The sequence below is a fragment of the Parasteatoda tepidariorum genome, chromosome 5 (genome assembly GCF_043381705.1).
Source record: "Parasteatoda tepidariorum isolate YZ-2023 chromosome 5, CAS_Ptep_4.0, whole genome shotgun sequence".
Classification (NCBI taxonomy): Eukaryota; Metazoa; Arthropoda; class Arachnida; order Araneae; family Theridiidae; genus Parasteatoda; species Parasteatoda tepidariorum.
The window spans coordinates 33,974,442-34,000,023 of record NC_092208.1 but is presented as its reverse complement, the minus strand read 5'-3'; the positions used below and the strand labels follow the sequence as shown (position 1 = coordinate 34,000,023).

The 25,582-nt window shown below is 29.2% G+C and overlaps 1 protein-coding gene across 3 annotated transcripts in view; it reads right to left on the bottom strand.

Moving 5' to 3' along the window:
- Positions 1–910: 910 nt before the first annotated feature.
- Positions 911–25,582, bottom strand: part of LOC107436164 (serine/arginine repetitive matrix protein 2) — a 34,188-nt gene continuing 9,516 nt past the window's right edge. For 2 of the 3 annotated variants that reach the window (XM_016047756.3, XM_016047757.3), the window contains exons 2-7: positions 23,758–25,052; positions 22,715–22,775; positions 20,793–20,855; positions 19,313–19,470; positions 7,417–9,223; positions 911–5,532 (exon numbers count right to left, since the gene is read on the bottom strand). In XM_016047756.3, coding sequence (XP_015903242.2) covers positions 3,317–5,532; positions 7,417–9,223; positions 19,313–19,470; positions 20,793–20,855; positions 22,715–22,775; positions 23,758–25,020 — 5,568 coding nt within the window. In that variant the 5' untranslated portion in view covers positions 25,021–25,052 and the 3' untranslated portion in view covers positions 911–3,316. The remainder of the gene's footprint in view (positions 5,533–7,416; positions 9,224–19,312; positions 19,471–20,792; positions 20,856–22,714; positions 22,776–23,757; positions 25,053–25,582) is intronic. The other variant, XM_043040318.2, reaches the window with a different exon arrangement.

Genomic DNA, 25,582 nt, shown 5'->3' with positions numbered 1-25,582 from the left:
CCACTATTTTTTCGAATGCATATAAAAAATTTTAATCTTAAAAAAAAAAAAGACGGAATCCAATGTAAACAATTCCGCCATCTGAGTAATCACTATTCATTTTTTCTAATGAAAATATTATGATTTTCGGATTTAGTAGTAGTAGTTAATGTCACGCACGCGAGCTACAAAATGAGTTTTTAGAATAAGGAGGAAACATCCTTGAGGATGATCAGAAGATATGACATCACAATTTTGATCCCATGCAGAGGATATGACTCCCCTGCTTTGGTAGCAGGACGGCCGGCACGAGAAGTTCGATTCGGGTATAAGAAACAGGTTAAAACATACTAAAATATTAGGTGCTAGCTGCAATTTTGTTTAGCCATGGCGATCAGGATCAGTGACCCTTTAATGTAATCATGTTGAAAACTTACTGCAACATTAATAACAAATATTCATCATGTTAGAAATAGCGCCATATTTTTGAGAATAAATACACCAACTAAAAGAAAAATACATTTAAAAAGGGAATTACCAGCGCCTTAAAATAAACATAAGTCGTACGATTTAAATTCCATTCATTTCAGAGTCGGAAAAAAAAAGCGTTACATGCAATAAAAATCTTTAGAAAATCTTATAAAAACACCCACAAATAATTTTTTTATTGAAGACACTGGACTGGTACAGGAAAAAGACTGGGGTATGATCTTTAGTGGTAGCTTGAAGCCCACCTAGCTCCAATTCGGTGGGTACTTACTTGCCAGTGAAGTAAAGTCGGTTTGTGCGCAGTGTTGACTTATAACCAACCATGTCTGGTCACGAAATTGCAAAGACATAACCTCAAAGAACGCACTTATCCAAAATGGGCAATTGTGAGCTTATAATGCAGGTATGCTTTGCTTTATTAAATAAAGATATAAAAGAAAAGGAAAAAAAAATGATTAACTTTATTTCAATTACATAGTGAAACATAATAAATTCAAAAATACATGTCAAGCGGGAAAAAAGTTACAAAAAGTCACAGTATCTCGAAACAAAGAAATGAATAAACATGGAAAATATAGGGATAATAAATAGAGATAAAGCAATATCATGTTTCATTTCCTCACATTTATGTATTGTCTGGCAATCACAAGATACGCCTCTATCGTTACTGACAGCGAATGTACAGAGAACTTATTTTGCGATAGCCAAGTAGATGCATTTTGAAATAAATGTGCATGCTCATTTCTGAGGTGTCTGTACAGAGTGCGTACACAATTTTTCCATAACATGCATGAGTAAAGGTAAAAAGGTATTGCTAAATCTCAGAAATACTTTCTTCTTTTTTCTGCAAAAAGCAACAATCTCTTAACTTAAACATATAATACAGAGCAGAAATCTTTCGAGAACTAAGTATAAGAGTTTTCAAAAACTATTCTAACTATGTTATTGACAGTTTAAAGAAAACAAAGAAATAATTTTATAAAAATAAATAAAAGGAAGCATTTCAAAGCTACAATTGAAAAAAAAAAAACCTAAAGGATAGTCATAATGCTATTGTTCAAAGTATACCATTAGACAACAAAAACGACACTTCAATAACTCTTTTGAGTTGATGAAATATAATATAATCATCATTAAAGTACGCTTAGTCTAGCTCTTAGATTACTATAATTGAAAAAGGGGCTAGCAGGCAATGCTTTTAGCCCTTGATTTTTATACAATATGTACATCAAGTATAATTAATGATGGGGGAAAAAGTAAAACATACATATAACTGTAATGATTTGAAAATTTTAAACTTCTTATTAAAACAAACTATTACAGATATGCCAACATATATTATTTGTATCGGGGGTAAGTTGGCATCGTATTGAGATTTAAATGAATCAACAGAATAAACAAAGTCTTTTATCTTATATTAAGTATATCTTGTTAATTCACTTTGAGTGTATATATTAGTACATGAGTTTTTATTTTCTAAAATGTTTTGTGACATTTTGTGAGGGAAAAATTAAAATTTTAACTCTTAATTTCTTGAGAAAAAAAAAAATCTAAAAGTGTTTAATTGTAAGAGACAAATGGTTTAGCTTTGTCTGAACTGTCATACAAATTATTTAAAAAAATATTTAAGCACATAAATGTAATATTTAGTACCCATTTTACTCAATGGTTGAAAGTGCTTTAGCACATTTTAATGCTTCATAGAACCAAACTTTTAGATGATTGAAAGAATTTCCTGGTGAGAAATTGTAAAATCTACTGCCATTTCTCTCAGGGAAATGCTACTACTGAAACTGTATTAGCCCTCAAGGTTTACACTAGCATAATAAATTACAAGTTGAATTGCAATTTACATCTTAGCCCCTCTCTCCTCTATTTTAGTTGGCAACACTGGCACATTTAGTTTATTAAGTTTGTCAAATAATAAAAAAGTAAGGATTAAAATGTAAAATAAAAAATATACACTATTCGTAGACAAAAACATGAAAAATTTTCTTTGGGTGAAATATTATGTACAACAAATACATTATTATTGTTAACAAGCAACTAAATATGTCACCCTGTATAGAAAGTAAGGTTGTGCAAAATTGAAGCATTCAATAGAAAAATGTAACAGGATAAAATCTAAATCAATAAAATAAATTGCTACAATAATCACAATTATTAATAACATTAAATTAAATGTAATAATGTGAACAAATCCAAGTTTTTTCCTTTAAGGACTTACTAAATAGTTTTAAACTATTATTATAGCATTTGCTTAATATAGGCTTAATACTCACTAAAAAAAAGGAGAAAAAAAATTAATAATAAAATGAATGAATTAAGTTTTAAGTAGTGGCAACATTCTACTTTGACAGTAGCGAATTACAAAGGTACTATTGTACAGAATTAGAATATAAGATATTTTTACAATAAATAATAGTAGTTAAAATTAAATATAAACATCCATGTTTAGCTTAGATGATACAAGAAAAATTTCATACATCTTAAAAGTTAGTCGCTAAATTGAATGTCCCACAAACAAAATTATTTGAAAATAGTACGTTTGCTTTTCCATAACATATGTTGGCTCAAAAGTCAACAATAAAATAAAAACACATGAACTCACTTTTCATGTAGTGGATAGATAATGATGTACTGAAGCATTTATCTATAAAATTATCCATTGTGACATCAGTAAATTACAAAAGTTATATTGTACACAATTAAAATGCTAATTGTTACTTTTACAACAATAAATAATAGTGGATAAAATTAAAGTACAAGTATCTTGTTTGATGCATGAAGGACTGCTAATACAGTAAAAAAGTCACTAAGTTAAATGTTCCAAATTATTTTCAATTGTTCATACATATCCTAATCTTCTTAAAATGTTCAATATTTCTCCCTCTGTGATATCTTGAGGGGGACATGAGCTGAATGCTCCAATCTTCATCAACATTTCCTGCAACAAAGGAGCAGGAACATCGACCATTCCCACTTTCACTAGAACTGCAGCCAGACGCTGGGCTAAGGACTTTTTAACGTCAGATACATTTGCTTGAGTGGTTTTAGAATTAAAATTAGGCATTGTATTAGCATTACTCACCACAGGAAACAAATTTTTATTAGAAGAGGATGAGGGCACATTGCAAAATGATACCCTAGCATCAGGAGGTGGTACTGGTATGCCTGGCTGATTACCAGGATTTATTACATTATTTGTGCCAAATGGCTCATTCCTCTGAAAGGATCTATCTCTACCCATAGTGGAATTGTTATCAAACTTATCTTGAAATGAAGCACTTTTAACAGGCTCAGCAAAAGTATTTGCATGTGGGACAACATTTGATTTTGAACTATTATGAAGTAAATTCCAATTACCACTTCCAGGTTGAGGTTTTGAAATAGCTGACATTGATGAAATACCACTATTTAATTGGCTGGGAAGATTATTTCTGGGTAAAATATTTTTTGTTTGGGATTCTCCTACAAATTTGTTTTCATTGCTACCAAATAGTTTATGGACAGTATTTTTCAAATTTTGAATCATAAGTCCAGGAGCAACATATTGCGAGGATAGAGTAGGATTCTGTTGCTGAAATGGATTCTGATTTGGTACGGGGTTAGAACTTGGAGGAAAAACATTTAAGTTACCTTGTTGGAATTGGTTGAGCATAGGATGTGTATTTGGTACAGCACCAGGAAATATCTGGGGTTGGATAAAAGGTGAAACAGATTGAGAAAGTATATTTTGTGCTAGCAAAGGGTTTTGAGGATTTGAAATGATGGCATTATACTGTTGATTGCCTGATAAATTTGGTGGTAACTGAGGTCGAAGAGCTGATCCTAAATGAGGTATAATATTTTTTTTCTGAGAAATTGGATTGTTGAAAGTTGAAGTACCAGGAGAACTCATGATTTCTTGCACCTGACCACTATGTGCATTCATAAATTGCATGAATTTTAATAATGACGAATCTTTTGGATTGACATTCGATGTAGATAAAAACTTTTTAAACATTTCTGATATAACTGAGCGAGTAGGTTCAGGTAATTTCATAATTTCTTCAATATGTTGTGGCTTTTCAGAAGTATTAAAATAAATAGATTCATCTTCATCACTAACTGGATCTAAATCAGCTGATCTACTAGTTTCAGAATTTTTGTGACCATGATGTTTTGAAGAAGTTCTTGTATATGGATCAGGAGAAACATTCTTAGTGAGGTCATATCGGCGAGGTAATTTACGTGATGGACTTGAACTTCTAGATCGCTTTCTTGGAAGGTTACGATCTTGAGGGTTATGAATTGCTTGGATCCTGTCCATGCTTCTCGAGCGAGCCCTTTTAGGAGAATATACAGATCGTCTTACAGGGCTGAATCTACGAATAGGACTTCTTGATTGCCTTCTGGAGCTCAGACGTAAAGGGCTTCTTGAATGTTTTCTTAAAGGACTTCTAGAAAATTTACTAAAAGGACTTCTTGAACGTTTTCTAAATGGACTTATGGACCGTTTTCGAATGGGACTTCTCACTTGCCTTCTAAAAGGACTACGAGAACGTCTTCTAATTGGGCTCCTTGATTGTTTTCTGAAAGGACTTCTAGATCTTCTCCTTATGGGACTTCTGTTTTGCCGTCTTATTGGGCTCCTCGACTGTCTCCTTATTGGACTTCTGGAATATCTTCTTATAGGGCTTCTGGAATATCTCCTTAAAGGACTCTTTGAACGTCTTCTAATCGGACTTCGAGAACGCTTTCGAGGGGATATTGAACGGCTCCTACCGTGACTTTTCGCATAGCGAGAAACTGAAATAGGAGAATATATTCTGAGAGGACTTTTGTAGCGGTTTGTTGGACTACGTGACCTTCTTTCAGAAGAAATTCGAGTAAATTTCCTTTCTGGAGATTTTGATGTACGGATTTTACTTTTAGAATCAGCAACATCAGCAGATTTCTGAGTTACCATTTGTTTTGAGTCATCACTAGTTGATATTTCAGCTAAATCTTTTGAAGAAATAAGCTCCTTATCTATACTACTTTCAGACGCTTCTTTAGATATTTTTGAGCGACTAATAATTCCTGAAAAATATTACAAAATGTTACTTAAAATATGATAGATTTAGAAAGTAATTAATATAAAACACAAATAGACATATTAGTACAGATTTACATTTAATGAACACAAGAGAAAAATATAAAATTTGTCTCAAAAGCATACTTGATTATAACAGGCACCAACTTACACACAAATTAAAGTTTTACAGAAATTTCAAAACCTTTTAAGAGTTCTCTAATTTGTTCGGACATTGATTCTTTTAGTTGAGTATAAAATCCTTACTCTTGGGGTTACAATAAATTTTATACATAAATAACAGTTGGCAGTAAGTAGAAAAAGAAAAAAACTAATCTTAAATTTAAAGTAAACATGCTACTATAATATAAATTTTAATAAATGCATGCAATCTGTAAATTACTTTCAGAACTAGTATTGCTATTATTTTTTAAAACTAATATTGCGATTATGCAACAGATTTGAATTATGATTTATAATGGTCACTGATTAAACAATAGTTTTTTTTATCTTAATCAATCGCACTCAAAACTTTACAAATTTCTTTTTTAAGCTTGTGTATTCAACATTATCCTTTTAAAAACACAGAAAATCTCATTGCCCTAGCCAATAATTTTTATACATTTAGTAGCTAACAAGGTCTTGCTTTTGTAATTTTGTCACAAAGTGGGTATGATATAGAAATCTAAAATTCAAAAATCTTTTATTCAAAATTTTCTAGATTGCATGAAAAACCTCAGTATAAATTCCATTGCTGCCCAGTTAGTCCTCTAAGTTTTTTATGTTTTTTTTTTCATAAGTAATGCAAACAAGGTCTAGAAGTTTTACTACAAAATATTTAGTCAATGCAGGATATTTATTTAGTTGCTAGGGTTAAGATTTTTATAAATTAAAAAAAAAAAAAAACTAATTAATTTTTGTTCTTTTACAATTTACATTATCTAGACAATTTTTCAATAACAGTGACGGCTCAGTATAGTGCTTCCTTTTCCATAACTCTTCATATTTTTGTTCTAATTCAATTTTGTTCTAGTTCTAATTCATTTTCCATAACTCTTCATATAAAATTACATCTTTTTAATAAAAGATTTTCATACGGACTTCTACAAAAATTGCTCAGAGAAGGCATAGGCGACATAAAACATAAGTTGTTTTGTAGGGGCTCTAACTGATGTGCAGTGTACTCCCGTTTTAGGTTGAAATTCATTTTTTTTAGAATATCCTATTTAACTCTAGTTTATTTATTCTAGAAGTTATCATTGAAATAATTTGGTTATATTTTCCAAAGTCCATCAAAGAATTTATATTGGTCAAATCAACAAGCTCAAGTTCTCACACCCATATATATTTTGGATTCTAGAAAGTTAAGTACTTCTCAAGATTCTTCAAACTTCAATATTTCAATCTAATCCTCTCGGAAATTATTCTTGAGCACATCTACTAACTTATAATGCAGAGAAATGGAAATTGTCATAACTTTTTTAAAAATTTGTACATAAAATTTATATTAAAAAAAATATTAAGATAACAGCTCAAGCAACATAAATCTTTGCATAAAACTTTATCATTTGAGAAAGTTAAAGTAATGTGAATTTTTTTAGTGAAATTGTAAAACATAGAACAGAAAATTAAAAATTGGTGCACATAACAGTTTTATGGTTATTTCGTAAAAAATTAATTAACAGCAATGCTACATCTTAAATAAAATGTAAAGGTCAAAAACGGTAATTAAAACAAGGCCAATTATATTAAATATTGATTCAAAATTGTAATAGTTTTATTAAAATTAAGAAAATTAAGTTTGCAATAACTTTTAATATATATCACATTATAATAAATACCCAAATAAACAGAATTAAAACAAAAAATACATAGAAAGTTAAGATACATACGTTTTATACAATATTTAGAGTGCACAGTTTTATGATGATGTTGATGTTTATGCTGACAACACTTTTTTTTAGCTGGAGATTTTTGTTCAGCCGCAGATTTATCATTATCGTTTTTTGAAGATTGGGAATCATCAAGAGCAACATTACAGTCAGACTGTTGACTAACATCTTGATCTGTTAGCTCATCATACGCTGCTTCACTTATATTGGTATCTTCATTCTCAGTTGCAAAGATGGAAGTTTGAATTGCATTTTCTTTTATTTCACTAGATGTTAAGCTGCTTTTTGATTCATTAATCAGCACACTTTCAGACATTTTATTGGACTCACCAAATTCTGTTACACTAAAATTATTACTTACATTTTCTGCTACTCTAGGTGAAGTTTGTATAGTGACAGCAACTGCCTCTGCTTCCTTCAAAACTTTAAGATTGGATATATTTGTCTGAGACCTAACATTTTTATTTTGTGCATTTTTTCTTTTGAATGGTGTAAGTACTGGTTCTTCAAGAACTGGAATTTTTTGCCCTTCTGTAAAAAGAGTAGATTTCTGTTTTATGGGAGAAACCTCTGCCTTTATTTTAGTATCAAGTTTTTTAGATTCATTCAGAGCCAAGTCGTTCTTTTGTTTTTCGCTATCACATATTTTGTCTCTTAACTGTGTATCACTTTGATTTTTGGGAAGCGCAACAGAATTTTCTTTACTACTAGACACATCTTCAATCTTTATTTTTTTTCCAAGATCTTTACTTTCTATCTTTTTAGCAGCAGGCTGATTCTCTTGTGTTTTCACATTTGAATTTGAAGCTTTTGGAGGAATTTTATCCAATGAACTCTTTTTCCCCCCAGTGGCAGAACCTTGCCCACTTGCTGGTTTGGGATTACTTTCAAAAATGATCTCAATGCCATCATCATCGTCCTGATGATCTCCAGATTTGGGCACTTTAGCTTTAGGTTTTGATTTGTTCTTTTTTTGACTAGAATTCTTTCCTTTTTTGTTAGCCCCAAAACTAAAAAGTGAAAATGGTGCTATTTTGCTAGCCGAGAAAGCTGTTACACCTTGCTTTTTGGTTTTATCCAAAGCTTTTTTTTCATCATTTGACTTTTCATTTTCATTACTGTCAGAACTAACACATTTCTTTTTCAGGTCATTACTTCTATTTGCTTCCTCTTTTGACAAAGATTCAACTCGCGTTTCAGACATATTCATTTTTAAAGTATCCTTTTTTTTGTCATTTATTTTCAAATTTGTTGGTGATTCCACTTTTATTTTTGGTTCATTTTTTATTTCTAGGCTGACATTACTTTTATCATTTGATTTTTGCTTAGTTGGTGATTTAGCTTCCTTTCCTGGAATCTTTTTTAAATTACATTTATCATCACTTTTATCACCAGTTTTTTGTTTTGATGATGAATCAATTTCTTTTTTCAATGAGTCCACTTTTTTCAAATCATCACTTTCTTTATTTGTTTTTTGGTCTGATATTGATTCAACTTTTATTCTTGTAACATCTTTTAACACATCGGTAAGCTGAGAGGTCACTGTTGATGTATCACACTCAACATCCTTTTCATAACTTGATGCATCAATTTCAATATCTTTTTCACACCTGTGAGGTATATTGTTAACCATTTTCAAAACAGCCTTTATATTTTCTTCAAAATAACCATCGTCTGTAATGCACATATAATCATATCCAAGTTTATTGCATATATCTTCACAGCACTTATGAAGTACGGTTCGATAATTATAACTTTCTTCTATTCTTTCGGTAAACTTAAAACCACAAGACTGAAAATGTTTCTCCTAAAAAAATAAGATATTTCATTAATACAACATATAGAAAAAAATTGCTGACTACCAAGACAGCCGGTTTTATAGGAATCTAGTTGGACTAAGCACCATCCTTAAAGATTTCTTAATTATTCCAAAGCTTTCTAACTTTGAAAGATGTAAATTTATAAAAACAGAATGCCTTATGGACAGGAGTGTTAAACGGAACTTCTTATCTCTATTCTACTTCTTATCGCCGAGTATAGTTTTTTCTTTTTTTAATGAATTGCACATTTCTAATTTTTTAAGAACTGTAACCTTTAATTTCATGTTAACTAAATTCACCCCCCCTGTTTTTTATCTGTTGATTGAATTTTCAATATCTGGTAGAAATATAAATTTACGAGAAATAAAAAGAAATATTACTTTTTGAGAAGATATTTAACATTTATATGGAACCAACACTCATTTCGTTAATACATTACAATATGCATTAACACAACTATGGCTTATATGACAATTCAATTTAACTATAAATTCATGTAATTTTGTTGCCCAGGCTGTCAGTATTTAATGGCAATATTTTTATATGTTCCTTCACTTAACGTTACTTAACCAGGTATGGTGGTATGCATTCGCCACGGCACCAAAATTCAATGAAAAAATTTGTGTTTTGTCACATGTATTGGAAAATGATTTTTTCTTCAAATACATATATTCCTCTGTATCATAAAACAAGGTCAAAAGGAATTTTTTTTGAATAAATCCTATATTTTTCATTTGATTACAGTCATTTCTGTTAGAAACATCGCATTTCCAATTAGAATTAGATTAAGTTCAGAAAATGCAAGCATGAGACAAACTACCATAAAATACAGATTAATAAGTTAGTAGCCCGAAATCGCAGGATGAAATTCTTTCGTGCAGTTAATGTCAATAAAACAGATTAACTGGTTGCAAGATGGCACATTATCATCTAACTATTTTTTCAGAAAATAATTCTTTTTTGTGACAATAACTTTATAACATAATGTTGCCTTAAGTTTATCTTTATATTGCTGCTCTATTCTAAGAAGTTATCAAGAATTAACCCTAAACTATTCAATTTCTTTCCCATTCATTGCTCATTTACTCCTCTCCAACAGCAAACTGACACTTGATTTGAATTTGCCTTTTGTTAAATAATTCAATTTATAGTAAATTTGCATTCTGATTCGAAGATTTTTATGGAAAAAAAAAATCAATCATAAAAAATTATTAAGTTTTGCCTTTCAGTAAGAATTTTGAACATAGGCTAATTTACTGGCGAACTTAGAAAAAAAGAAGAAAGAAAAAGTGGTTATTTTTGTATAATGCAAGCAGAGGTTACTTCTTGCTGGGATAACTTTTCCAGCATAAAATAAAAGCTGATAGATGGCGCATTGAGGATTGTTACCCTTTATTAATGCTGATTCATGCTTTCGGTAATAGGCCAAAGTGAACAGTCAAATCATTTCTATGATTGACTTCTGTACAGCGTTCGCTTGGGGTATTCGAATCCCAGCGATCGCCGTCGATGCACAATCTTGATGTAAAATATCCCCAGTGGTAGACGGATTGCGGGTTAGAGTCCCTTTGCGGTCAGGCTAAACGTGGGAGGTTTTCTCTTCTATGTAACGCAAATACGGACTAGTTATATCAAAAAGTCCTTATTGAAGGCAAATTTCTCCCAATACTTGATCCATGAGTACCTTTGTTTTCTGGAGTGGGTTCAAAATTACAAGGTTATAGAGTTGATTATTAGTATTCATGCTTTCGGTAATAGGCCAAAGTGAACAGTCAAATCATTTCTATGATTGACTTCTATACAGTGTTCGCCCTCCAATGAGTTGAACCGGGTTCGAATCCCAGCGATCGCTGTCAATGCAGTCTTGACGTAAAATATCCCCAGTGGTAGACAGATTGCGGGTTAGAGTCCCTTTGCGGTCAGGTTAAACATGGGAGGTTTTCCCTTCTATGTAACGCAAATACAGACTAGTTCTATCAAAAAGTCCTTATTAAAGGCAAATTTCTCCCAATACTTGATTTATGAGTACCTTTGTTTTCTGGATTGGGTTCAAAATTACAAGGTTATAGAGTTAATCATCAGTAGCCGTAAACCCTAAATTGGGTCGACTTTTGAACGACTGTTATTATAAGTTTATATGATTTCCATATGAATAGTTTAAAATTCTTTAAAAAAAAATAATTAAAAAAAAGCACTGGATTGCAATGTGATGAGAGTTGAGGTAATATATGCTAAATAATAAGAAACATTTACTAAGATATACCTGGAACATAATTTGTGATATCAATGTGTGGTCGTTGTATGGAAATCATTGTTCTAAGGTTATTCTTAACTTAAATCTTATGGAAGACATTCGAAAGACACTCAACAGAGGTTGCTGTTTAGAGGTGATTGTTAAAGAAGGTTTGATTGTATATTGTATATTCAGATGCATTCCATTCTTATATACGTTCATTAAATCCAGCCAGATAATGGAAAGGCTTGCCGTTGTTAAGGGTATAAAAATTAAGTCTTTTAACTATTAAATTAAAAAATACGCCAATAAATAAATTTGGTATAAAATTCTTATATAACACAAAATATAGTTCAAATAATGTGACACACTGAAAATAAAGAAGATATAAGTTATTTGTTAAGGTAAAGCTATTAAAGATATTTTTAAAAACAAAATAACAATTCACCAAAATTTGAATTTGTTAGTGATATCTCAACTCAAATACATTTAAAAAGAACCTGCATTTTTTTATCTCTACAATTACCAATCAAAACTCTGATAAAATGCAATGGTAATAATTAATATAATTTAAAAACAATATTATGTGAAAATAATATTATAACCAAAATACTAATTGTTTCAAACTAAAATGGTAAAAATTATTAAAAACTAATCACTGAATAAAAGAAAATCATAGTTATTTTTATTGAAGCTTAACACTCACATGAATTTGAATGAATTATGACATGAATTATGAAATAGTAGACCTTTGGCCATTAGAGTATGTGCTCTCCAATACTTTTATACCTGATTAGAGAAAGATAGTATAGGGCACTCGTCCAAATGATGTAGAAGAGACGACAATGTTTTAAAGGAAAAAGATGGGCACTAAGATAATTATGTCCTCTTAGAAATCTGAAAGTTGTCACTGCAGCCGCCCAAGGTGAGGCAGGAACAAGCTGTGGTTTGGAGAATAGTACATTCCAAGGGCTTTCTCTCGAAAAATGCAAAGACGTTTCATGGAAAAAGCACTTGGAAATCTTAGCAATTTCCAATTTAGCTAAATCAAGTTGTCAAAATTAATTTGTTAAGATAAAGACCGAAATTGTCCGATTTCAAATTAAAAAAAAATTTTGAAAAAAATATAATAATTCGTTCTAAATATCTGTTGGCAGAAGTCATTGTTCAATATTTATTTATATGCTAACAAAATATTTTATTTTTATGATGAATAGTATAATGGTCAATAAAATGTGAAAAAAAAAGATTAAGAAACTTTGATATTTTACTACTAAATATAATCTTAAAAATATTTTTCGTAAAAAGCTAATTTTCATTTCTTTTGTTGAAAAGAATGTTATTTACATTGTAAGTAAAAAACTTGAGAAACTATACTTATATTAAAAAAATAATATAACAATGCTATATGAATGCTACAATTTAATTTAAAAGCCAGGTCTAATACATATTTTCTTTAGTTTAATCAAATCAACTTATTTGGTGACATATCTAATGGTTTAAAACACAGCAGCTGGATCACTGGCTTAAAAAAAAATCTATAGAAAACTTAGTCGGAAATTATCTCTATAACAAAAACAATTGCTCTTAACATTCACATGCAAAATTCATTTTATTATTTTGACCATTTCAAGGCAGCTGATATAAGTTTTAAACACACATTGCTTGAAAAGCTACCTAGAAATATTTTTAACAATTATACAAATTTAGATCCAGTTCAGTATAAATTAAAGAATAGAACTGCTACTTAAGCATAGCTGCATCATTATGTTATTGAACTAAATATTAAATATGTTATTGGGCAATAGAGAATTTTATAAAACTTATTTCAGAGTAGGTTGTAAATAGAATTATTGGTTCAGTACTCAATCTAACTCTTGTTAATCATCAAAAGTTTTTTTTTAAAATTAAAAGATGAATATATATATATATTTTTCAACAAAACAGTATACTGTATAATAAAACAGTGCAACACAATCAACCATAATTATAATCAGCCATTTGAATGCTTGAAGCCTAAGTCCATTTTGCCTAAAAATCATTTTATATCAAGGTCTAAAATTTTTTTTAACAGATGTAACAAACATATTAGAAATGTTTTACAAATCTTTATTCTGTGTAACATCAATTTATGATTTTCGATAAACACTTCTAGTATTCTATTAGTGATTCATCGCTTCAAATTTTAGCTCAGATAAGCTGCACTAGATATCAAGCTTTCTAGAAATATGTTTTACTAGAAATATGTCATTAAAAATGTCATTTTTCACCATTATTTCTCTTTTTTTTATCAAGCAATTTTTCTGAAACACATATTTAGCCTTTTTATTTTCAAACATTATTGAATTATTAACAGCTATTTCTTTGTCTGCACAGTATTATTTTAAGATTTTTAAAAAACAAACCCTTTTAGTAATTAGGGAATGCTTACTTGCCTTAAATTTTAGTTCAGAGTTAAAAAGTTTCTTCTTAGATAAATACATTAACTAAAACTCGATACAAGTAATTAGTTTTAAAGGTGAAAAATCAATTTTCAACAGGCAATCATTTTTCAAGCTTCTCATTTTCGTATACCACTTCTTTAAAATTGAATGAAATACAGGTCTTCTATATTTATTTTTGAATTGAAACAATTTAGAATTTGTAAAAAATTGGGGCAGTCAATTTAAAATTTCTTCACATTATTGAAAATAAGATCAAACTTTTATAATGAGGAAAATTAAAACTACCTATGATAATAAAAATTCAATTTCTCAATTCTATTTTGCTATACAAGGAGGCAATGCTCCTAGTTCATCATACATATTCAATAGCAACTAAATTTGCATTTTATTAGCACAGCCAAAATACTTCAATTTGACAAGAAAGGTTTCTTAGAGTTTCTAAATACCCTAAAGATTTCTTGCTCTTGCATTTATTTTATATTTCATCGTATTATAAGAAATTATTGGTATTATGTAGAGCTGGTTCAATTTTCAGTGGTTGGATGGCTGATAAAATGATCAAATTGTCTTTTTTTCCGATTATGTTTTAATGGTCAAGAATCCACTCTAATGTAAAGCCACTGATGGTTCCAGATCCATAAAAAGCCAACAAATAGTTCAACAATACAAAGTATATTAATATCTATATCTGTTTCAATAAACTAAATTGTGGTAATGCAGTGTGCACCAGTATTGTCTTAAGATCACCACTAAGGAAAAATCCCAAACTGCTTTCAAGAGATCATTAGTGTAAAAATAGCAAGTAGCTTAAGTGTAAAAATAATGAATCATTTTTGAAATACTAAGTGACACAAGTATTTTTAATTTTGTACATTTAGGATTGCTTAAATTTAGATATGAACAAACATTTTATTCCAAAATTATCATTCTAGTACCATAAAATCGTGCAAATCTATTATAATGCCAATCAATCTTCACAGTACATTAGAAAGATTTCAATTACTTTGGGAACCAAAAACACTATCCGAGAATTTATGAAAAGCCACAATGAAAATGTATGCATCGAAAAAATAACAGCTTCAAAACTTCAGGCATTTAGCTATAAATACAAATATGACATCATTCAAGTAAATATTTTTAGAAATAAAAGGTGGCACAATTTTAAAATGTTAGTCAACAATACAAAAGCTTAAAATAAGCCATCAGTTTCTTTCAAAATAATACAACATTCTTTATCTTGTCATGAAATGAAGTTCATAAAATTTTTGAATGTAAAACTATGCAGTGATTTAATATTTCTCAGTTTTTGTAATTTTATCTATAGATAGACTGGCCTGTGTTTTTTTAATACCACAATACACTCAAAAGGCAATGAATAATAACAGAGCCAATTCTGAAATGTTTGTACTGTTAAAAAAAAGAATTAACATATATCACTCTATCTGATGTTGATGACAAAGGTTTTGAAATGTCATTTGAAAAATATAAGAACAAAAAATAACAAAATCATCAGTTTCTTTTAGAGTAATAATTACATACTTAGTATGACATTTGAATCTTGACGTAATTTTATTATCTCAGAGTTTTCTTGGCAAAAATGACTTAAATTATATTTATACATTATACTTCTTTTAATTTCGTTATCAATATTGTCATGTCCATCAAATCTTCATGTGCAGATATATGACAGAATATAATCATAACCATCAATGGTTGGTTTTTATTGATATTTTAGCTTTTTCAAAGTCATTCTCCAGCCTATTTCAATTTGCCAGCATTTTATTTTGATGATATAGATATAAAATGTTGTGTTACATAAATGTTTTCAATGAATTTTTTTTTTTTAGTGTAATTTATTAATTTCACGAAGTATTTTGTTTTCCATTTATTTAAAAGTTGAAGATGCATGCATACATATTTCTCTTCACTTCAAATTGGAACACCATGTTTCTATCATAGCTCTCCATCTCACTCTATTTGTGGACAGATATTTTGCCTCCTTCCATGTCTTTCCTGTTGTTTTGAATTCTCTTATAATTTGTCCGGGGCCAGGTATTTCTTAGGTCATCTTCTTTTTCTATTGTCCTGAGGGTTCCAATCAAAAACTTGTTTTACGTTAAATGTTTCAGGTTTACGTAGAACATGACCAATTCATTTCCATTTATGTTTTTAAATTTCAAGTTTCAATGGTTTCTGTTTTGCTTTTCTAAGTTTCTGCACTACAAATTTAATGTAAGCACTTGATACATAAGATTCATCTTCTCAAATTGCTGTTAATAAATACTTGAAGTCTTTTATTTCAGTGCCATGTATCAAATCTATAGAGTAGGACAGATTTAACATTAGTATTGGAGATTCTAATTTTATTGGAAATCATTATGTTTTTCCAGAATTTATCAAGAATAGCGTAACTGCTTTGGGTTTTGCTTATTCTATTTAGTACATCTTCTTCAGTTTCTCTTTTGTTGTTAATTATATTTTCAAGATAAGTTTGTTTTATAAGTTAAACAAGATAAGTTAAACTGTTTACCTTCTCTAGTTTGTCATTTTTTATGAATATGCCCTTTAACTGTTTAGAATTATTTTCAAACTTTGGTTGATAATAAGTCTCATTTTTTTTTTTAGCCTCAACATTTAAAATGTTTGTTTTAAGTCTTAAAGGGTGTTGGTCAGTAAACATAAATAGTCTGCAAAATCAAGGTCAGAAAGATATTAAGCAAGGTTTCACCTTATACTCCATCTATTCACTGATACTCTCTTTATAATTGAGTTAATAGCAATTAAGACCGTAAAATGGTCTTATTAATTAAAAAAATGAAGTCGTCAACATCCAAATCTACTCGAAGGATTCTGATTCTTGGCCAGCATGAATAATTTTTATATTGTAATTTTCATATACATTTCTGATAATGTTTATAAAACATTCAGCATTTTCATAGAATTTCAGCAGCTTTCAGAAGTTGAAGTTAAAAATATTGACAGTCTTTTCATTTTTTTTGTTGGAAACTAGCTTCATTTGTTGTATAACATCAATAATGTTATATATAGTATTCAATTTTAAGATCAAATATATTGTTCCATAAATCTTTAATGGAACTAAATTTCTTTTATCTTTCAAAAATTGAAGTTTGACGATTCAACTAATATCAATATCTTGAGAGCTCAAATATGTGAGTGATATAAGACAAATTGTAATGAAAAGTAGTAATGCACTACAGCAACCTAAAAACATATTCCTTTGAATTCAGTCAAATCTTAATGATGTAATACAACTTCATAGTGCAGGCATGAAAGTGGACAAAAATAAAAGCTAAACTTTTACGACAGACACTGGGAGGTTGGGAGGGAGTGTTCTATGTAATACTGTGACATCAATAAGGTATATAAAATTATAACTCTGCCATGAGATTTTTTATTTAATATTAAAAGTGGTAGAAGCATTTAGACAGTGAAATTTAAATTTTTCTTAAATATAATTCTCTTAGACCACTACTATATTAAAGAAAACTAAGCAATATATAAAGCTGAATAATCATTATTTTAAAATAATTGCCAGTCAATGATTTTAAATTAAGCAGTCACTAACTTTCACCTCAATATCTTCTAATAGATTGTTGCTAACAGTTTTAGTCAGTTTGACTGTCTTATTTAACTAATCAAAATTGAAAATTTTTTCCAGCAGCATAGATCATACGCACTTTGGTGTTCGTCTATCAAATTAACTTACATCTTTAAAATACATTCATCTTACGATGCACACGTGAAAAGGACACAAGTAAACAGAAAACAAATATATGCACGGACAAATGCAGGAACAGTCAAAAATAAGAACTAGCAGAGTCGAGAGAACCATAATGCACGGATGTGAAAAATTCAATACACGTCGCACCAATGCGGTCAATACCCGTCAAACATAGGCGGTCGAAATGAAACTGCTTAGAACTCAACAACGAAGAACCTTATCCTTTCCACTTTACAGCGGTAGTCAAGGCAACGGCACAACTGTCGAAGCTCCACCCATTTTCTCCCGAGGCTACTGCAGGAGAAAAAGTTTGTTCTATTGTTCAGACGGGTAGGGTTTCGGCAGTTAAGGATGGGGGGGGGGGTTCTGTAATAATTGCAATTCCCATAAAAATTACGTTTTTGGAACATAGTCAGAAATTTTAAAAATTGGGAGAAAAAAGAGGATTTCCGCTTCGCTTTTGAGGAAGTCATTCACCCCTGATGGTGTATCAGGAACTTCGGGGCACACATTTGAGTAATCACTTTTTATTTTGATCCAATCGATTAGTAACGATTCCACCATAAATCCACGTGGTCTACCATTTGAAACCGCTATTTCGACAACCATTGGAAGATTTCCACATGGCTTTTAATATACTGATGTTTTGATACACCATTATAATGTAAATAAATTCCGAACCGTGCATTTGAGTAATCATTTCTTAATTCACTTGAAAATTTTACATAGTTTTTCTTCGGAGTTATCAAAACGGATAATCACACAGTTTTTAAAATCCAAATGTTTTAATGCAATAGTTTGTGCAGTGAACTTAGAATTTTGCATTTGAAGAATTACATTATTATGCCCTCGATTAGTGACGATTCACCTGTGAACAAACATGGTTTTAGGATCACATTTCTGTCAGATATTTCCATGGTTTTTATAATCTTTATTTTTAAATTCATATTGTTTGTATGCGAATTATTGAACCGTGAATATAATGAACAATTTTTTGATGCACCCAATTTGTGATGATTTAATTGTCCATGTGGTTTTGACGATTGCATTTTCAACAGTTACAGCTTGGAACTTTTACAGATTTAAGATTTCTATTTCTCTCTTGATACAACACTGTTATGATCCATGAATTTCGAATTACACTTTTGAATTATCAGCACATGCTCCAGTCATGCCCATTTAATCGCAAATCCACGATTCAATCAAAATGTATTCTAAAACCTCATGAAAGATTATTTTGACAGAAGTAATATTTTTGTGGGAGACGAGAGGAAAAAAATATGGGACTTTTTATCCACGCTGTGATGAAAAGCTGTAAAATTCACAAAACTCTGGATTTGGTTTCAGTGATACAAAGTTTTTTTTATGACATCATACAGGAAATTGGATAAAAGTTAAACAAAATCAGTATTTTAGTAAAAAGAAAACAGCAGAAAAGCAGAGGATTCTCATCCTTGATCTTATAAAAATTTAAAAAATAACAGATCTTATAAGTATTTTTTATACATTTATCCATGGCTAAAAGTAATAAGGAAAAGTTTATTTTATTTTCTTAACTGTATAATTGGTTGGTCTTAATGCATATGCAAACTAACAAATATTATATTAGAATTTTTGAATTAAATTATAGCCAAAATAAAAAAATTCTAAAACATACCAAATACTTGAACATATGTTTATAAGATGAAATATGATCGATCACCATTTCTCCACTGTCATTTTCTGCATGGATATCGTCAGAGCAGAGTATACAATGATGCCGAAGAATATTTGTATCATCTGTTTTATCTCTGATTTCAATTATATAACTCAAACCTGAAAGAAAAATTTATTTTAATTTAAAATTTTTAAATTTATATCTTATTTCAAAATAACTAAACCAATAATTTTGAAATATAAGCCTTAAAAATTTAATTACAGAATACATGTGCTTTGTCTACTTAGCAATCAGCATGATTTTGCAGAAGATCAAATTAGTTGCCTGGTAAGTAAATTATTTCCTATTTTACACTGTTTAATTTTGGAATAAATCTGATTATTGAAGTAAATTTTAATTAGGTGTCTTTTGTAAAGATAGGAAAAGGCAACAAAAAATGTAGATAAACTATTAAAGATAAAAAAAAATATTTAATATTTAAAACAGCTCATAACTTATAAAACAGAAAAAACTTTTTGTGTCTTAAAAGTTTTCTAACAGGCCCTATATTTAAAATTTACAAAAAAAGGTAAAATAAAAAAGAAAGCGGAAATATAGTGGGAAGGACAATTCATACCTGCAACTTTGTTCATGTTCATAAAGAGAAAATTAAATTTATTTACATGCTACATATATTACGAAACTTAAAACATATGTCTAGCAAAATTTTGCTTTTAAAATCAGTGATAATGAATAGATTAAAGGTTTGCTTCAATGTGTTTTGATATTGTAATGATTCCGGTCCTTCAAATTTTAGTTAAAAAAGAAACATATAATCCTATGATTTTGTTAGTTGGTTGGCTGGTTCTAATGCCACTTGCCACACGGGCAAGCCTACTTGGTGAAATCGAGCAAATTTAACGCAGAGTGTAGGTTTCTTGTTTTTTCAGTGGCGCCATCTATGGCCCAGAATTCGACTTCTGCCATATCATACCTCGCACCTGTTTATAGGGCGGACCCATTCATTCATTCACAGATCGTAATTTTGATCTGAATCAGAGAACGATTGCTCTCTAATCCAGTGCCCCCAAAGGAATTGATTTGTTATGGGACTTTTGTGGACTCGACAGATTTAATGTGCATCAGTCACTTTACTACACGGGGAGCCTTCGACCGGCAGGGTTCAAACCCACGAACATTGGCCCGGCGCCCTACCGACCAGGCTATCCCGGCCTTTATGATTTTGTTAGTAGCAGTCTGTATCGGTATTAGTCTTTTGAAACACTCATAGTCCATAAGTTTTTTTTAAATCATTTAAGCTAATGCAAATCATTTAGATAAAATAAATTTAACAAGAATGAAAAATTCTAATACTGATTAATTAATAAAGGGAAATAAAAACATAACTGGATATATTGAAAAGAAATGAAGCTGTGTATCCAACAGTTTAGGAATAAAATTTCAAATCTAATTCTAAAAACTAAAACATCTATTAATTTACCGATGAGATGAGATTTCCAGGCATCTAAATCAGGTTGAATAATGGCTTCTCCTTGAAAAAATTCTATATAATTAAGAAAAAAATTATGAATTTACAGATACATAAAAATATTTTTAAATATGAAACATAAATTATATTACATTTAGGGATTAAACTATTTAAGTCTTGAAGACAAATTCCTTAATTATCAACACATATTACAGAATTATTTGCATATTTATATGCCTAAAATATATCTTTATATAAATTTTTTTAAAATGCTAACAGAAATTGCATTACGTATAACATAACAGAGCATATAAGATTGGAATAAAACATGTAGAATATAAGCTCATTATGTTGAATACTGTTCTTCAATTATGAAAATAGCTTTTTTTTTAGATTAAAAAAATGTATACTTTTTTTTAGCAACATAATAATTTTTGACAAACAATAACTCGTTGAGCTAGTAAGTTTACATTAAAATTATCTTTATTTTGACCTTAATAATGAAACTAAGTATATAAATGAGAAACAATTATTAAGGCATTGAGCTATAATTGTGTACTATCTTGTAGTTGGTTTAAGCCTTTATCCCTATGAACATCTTGACCAGCAACTGGTTGTTATGGAAGGGCTTATTTTATTTTTTAAAAAAATTAATGAATTGAAAAAAGGGGATAAGACAAATAAAAATACCAAATATTTTGTTTTTTATTTGACCAAGACTATTCCATTTACTGTCTAGAAATACTATTGAGGCACTATTACACAATTTTTCTTGTATTTGTAACTTAATTTTTATTTTATAAGATATTTCACAGTCTAGGGACAGATTGTTGTCCTAAAAAGGTTTTAACACAGCCCTCTGCCTCTGACTACAAAAACAACTTTTAAAATAATAATTTTTTTCAAAGCTTTTCATGAAATTTTGATAAAACATTCAAATTAAAACATTTTAATCATAATATTTTTAAATTCAATGCTATTCAGGAGTTTAACTTAAAAATTTAAATAGCAATTAATGTTTAGTCTAGGGATGTACCGAATAGTGGTTTTGACGAATAGAGGAATATTTGGACAAATAAATAAATAAATGTCATTTTTTTATGTAGAAATAAATACAGTTATTATTAAAAAATAATCAAAACTCAGCTGCATTATTAGTATGGGGTAAAGGAAAAAAAAAACAAAAAACTTTAATAGAAATGTTTAGAATAACGACAATAATAAGATTACTTAGAAACATTTAAGAGTAAAAAAAAATCTGACTAATAGCTATTTAAAAAAACTGTAGTTAATTGAAAAAAAAATTCTCTTAATTCTTAAAAAAACACTTTAATGCTAAAAATAAAATTTTCAGGAAAAAACATTTATCCATTAAAATTCGAAAGAAAGTTTAACAGNATTTAAAAAAACTGTAGTTAATTGAAAAAAAAATTCTCTTAATTCTTAAAAAAACACTTTAATGCTAAAAATATCATTTTCAGGAAAAAACATTTATCCATTAAAATTCGAAAGAAAGTTTAACAGAAATGCTTTTAAAAATTCAGTGCTATGATAAAAAAGGCTATAAAAAAAAGAAGTTTATATTCCAAATTGTAATTACATATATTAATCTCATCACTCGATTTCATCTCATCAGCACATGATCATCACAAAATATGTTTAAAAACTATTTGGAATAACATATAGTAAAAATAAAATTTTTAGATTATTCTGTATTAAATCTATTGGAATTTCCCCCCAAAAATCTTTGTTGAAAAATAATTTTCCAAAAAATACTTTGGCGAATATTTATTATATTCCTAGCTTAATCATTATTTACTTGTTTTTCCATTAGGAAATAATAGCTTATAAAATTTAAATTACTTTGGAGAAATAAATGATAATTATTTCAATAGCATTAAAAGTTCCCAATAAATTGAATAATATTCACTTACCAGAAATATCTGGTAGACAGATACGATAAGACCTAGACATAGCTGAGTCATCATCCAAGTCCTGTATAAAAGAACAGCTTAAATTTCATGTAATAATTATTTATTGCAATAAATATATATATATTGAGTTGGAAAAATTAAGTCATAAAATGAAACAGTTAAAAATGTTCAAAACTAAACAAAGAAAGGGTTTACTTGAATTATGTGATTTGATTAATGGGAGAAGTACAATAGGAGAAGATAAGATAATTTAAAACTATGAGGCTTTTTATTTTATTATTATTAGCTATACTTTATAGGGTTGTCACATTTCAAAAAACCTGAAGTAGGTTTAAAAAAATATGAAACACAACATAGCATTAAAATGCAACAAATACCTCAAATAACAAAACAAAAATTTATAAATATCCTCAATGAAAATATGCCTATTTCTAGAGTTCAACACTTAACAAGACAGTCAAACTTTTTAAATAATTAAAAATTTTTTTTCACTTCAATTTTCTCAAGCAATGGGCAACATATGGCATATTGAATTTTATAACAGTTTTATTCTCAATGTGAACATTTGACTTAATTTTTTTAATTGGAAAATAAGTTTAATGTGTTCTATTGTCTAAACTTCATTCTTTATAATTGTGAGTCTTCCATTATAAAAGTTATAATAAATATGGTTTACTATTCCATAGATTTGTTTTTCTACAGAGAATTGCTGTTGAAATGTCATTAAAAGGTTTAAACAGAACTATTCATTCAATATATGAAACAAAATTTAGTGTAAATTTTTTTCTCATGAAAATTAAATTTTTTGAAAATATTTCTGTTCTTACTAAATAAATTGATCCAATTTAGGAAAAGTGAGGAAAAAATATCTGTCATTCTGTAAGTGTGAAAGGTAGCTTTGTTTAACTTTGACGAAGAGTGATAAAAATATTTACTGCTTGGCAATAAGGTCGGTTAACAGTTGATTTTGCTAGTGCAAATTTTGCAACTTTTTGTTGAAATTTAAAATTTTACTGTCTATAATGCATCTTAGAACAACATACCTGTTTTTTCAGGTCTGTGTTCGATGTATTTCTTGGTGGATCTGTTTTAGATGAAATAATTATTGTTTCTTGATTTTTCTCTTTTTTCTTGTCTTTTCCAGTTTCTACAGATTCTAACATTGCTTTTTGATCTTCCTCTATTTTCACCTCTTTTTTAATTTCAACAGATTCCAAATCCATTTTCTCTTCTGTGAGCTCTTCACTTTCCATTTCATAAACCTCCTCAGTAACTATAACATCATCTTCTTTATCTATAATTTCTTCTTCATCGTAATTCCAATAGTCAATGACAGTTCTTTCTGGACAAATAGAGTAAATTCTAGGTTTGTAAAATAAGTTTCTTTTAGTACTTAAATAACTGACCTTGCACTTACGAAAACCAATCGGCAGTACTTTCTCTTTCATTTCAACCCCAGATACAACCTCAACCTCCTCAAAATCATCATCTAATGCCGAGTCTGAGACATCTTCGAAAGCTTCATCAGGTTGGGGCTGTTTCTTAGCAACAGGTTTATTCTTATCATTCAAATATTTCTTAGATTGTGTGTACTTTTCACGTTCCCAGATTCTCTTTTTATATTTATCATTGTCATTCTTTCTATGTTTATCATGATAATACTTATCATAATGCTCTCTAACATGATCTCTGGGTGTAAAATCTCTTGATGACTTAAATGATTTTCTGGAAAAGTCTAAATAAGTGCTAGAGGAACTTACAGGTTTTGAGGCAGATCTTAAACTTGAATATCTTTCATTTGCATAGGAATGTGATTTATAAGGAGATTTAGATTCTACTTCCGATGATCTTGAAACTTTAGTTTCCGTAACATTGTGTGAGGAGCTAGATTCAATAATTGGGACATTGACAAATGCTTGAGCAGTCGGTTTTGGTTCAATAGATCTAATTTTGACAGGCTGTTGAGGAGGTGGCCTTACCTCAGCAGTTCTAACTTTAACAGGTGGTTGTGGTGTTGATCTTACTTCTATTAAATTACTTCTAGGTCTGGAACGATTAGGATAATTTGACTTATTTTTGCTTTTAAATTTTACAATTCTGCTATCGGTAGGTGAAGTTTGCTGTTGGTAAAGAGGTATGTCTGGTAGCACAGGTGGTGGAAAATATGGTATGTGTACAGGTGGTGGTACATTAGTCGGTATAACATGAAGATTGTTGTAATAATCTGCTGTATCATTTCTTCTAAAATTATACATGTCTGGTTGTGGCAATCTTGCAAATGGATGCCCAGGATAAAAATTTTCCATTTTAAGAACACTTCAAGTCAAGGATGCAAAAACTGCAATAAATACATAAAGATTAATCAAATATACATTAAATTAATTACAAATTTTTAAGTTTATGACCTAACCCTTTGCTAAATTTAATGACAAATTACTTGCATCTTTTATATTATTTTAACAAATGGTAATACTATTTACTATAATTAAAAAGCATATATTACAGTTTGCAGGGATGAGATTAGACAAAAGGCAAAAAAGCTGAATTTCCACGATAATAAATTTTAAGCAAGCGTAACCCTTTAATAATAAATTCCAGATAGTTTAAGGTAATAAATAATGTGTTGACATACAATTGTGTACTAATCTATTATTATATAAATGATTACATTGATACTTAACATTTAGTGAAAATAAAAATTACCAATTGAAAAAATAAAGCTGGAAATTATATTTTTCCTCAGTTCACATAAGAGACAATTATTACTTGAAAAACTACCTGGTTTAGCAAATTAAAACTACTGAGAATATACATTAATATTTCATTTCTTTTAATAAATACTGTTATGTGATTTATAGCAAATATATC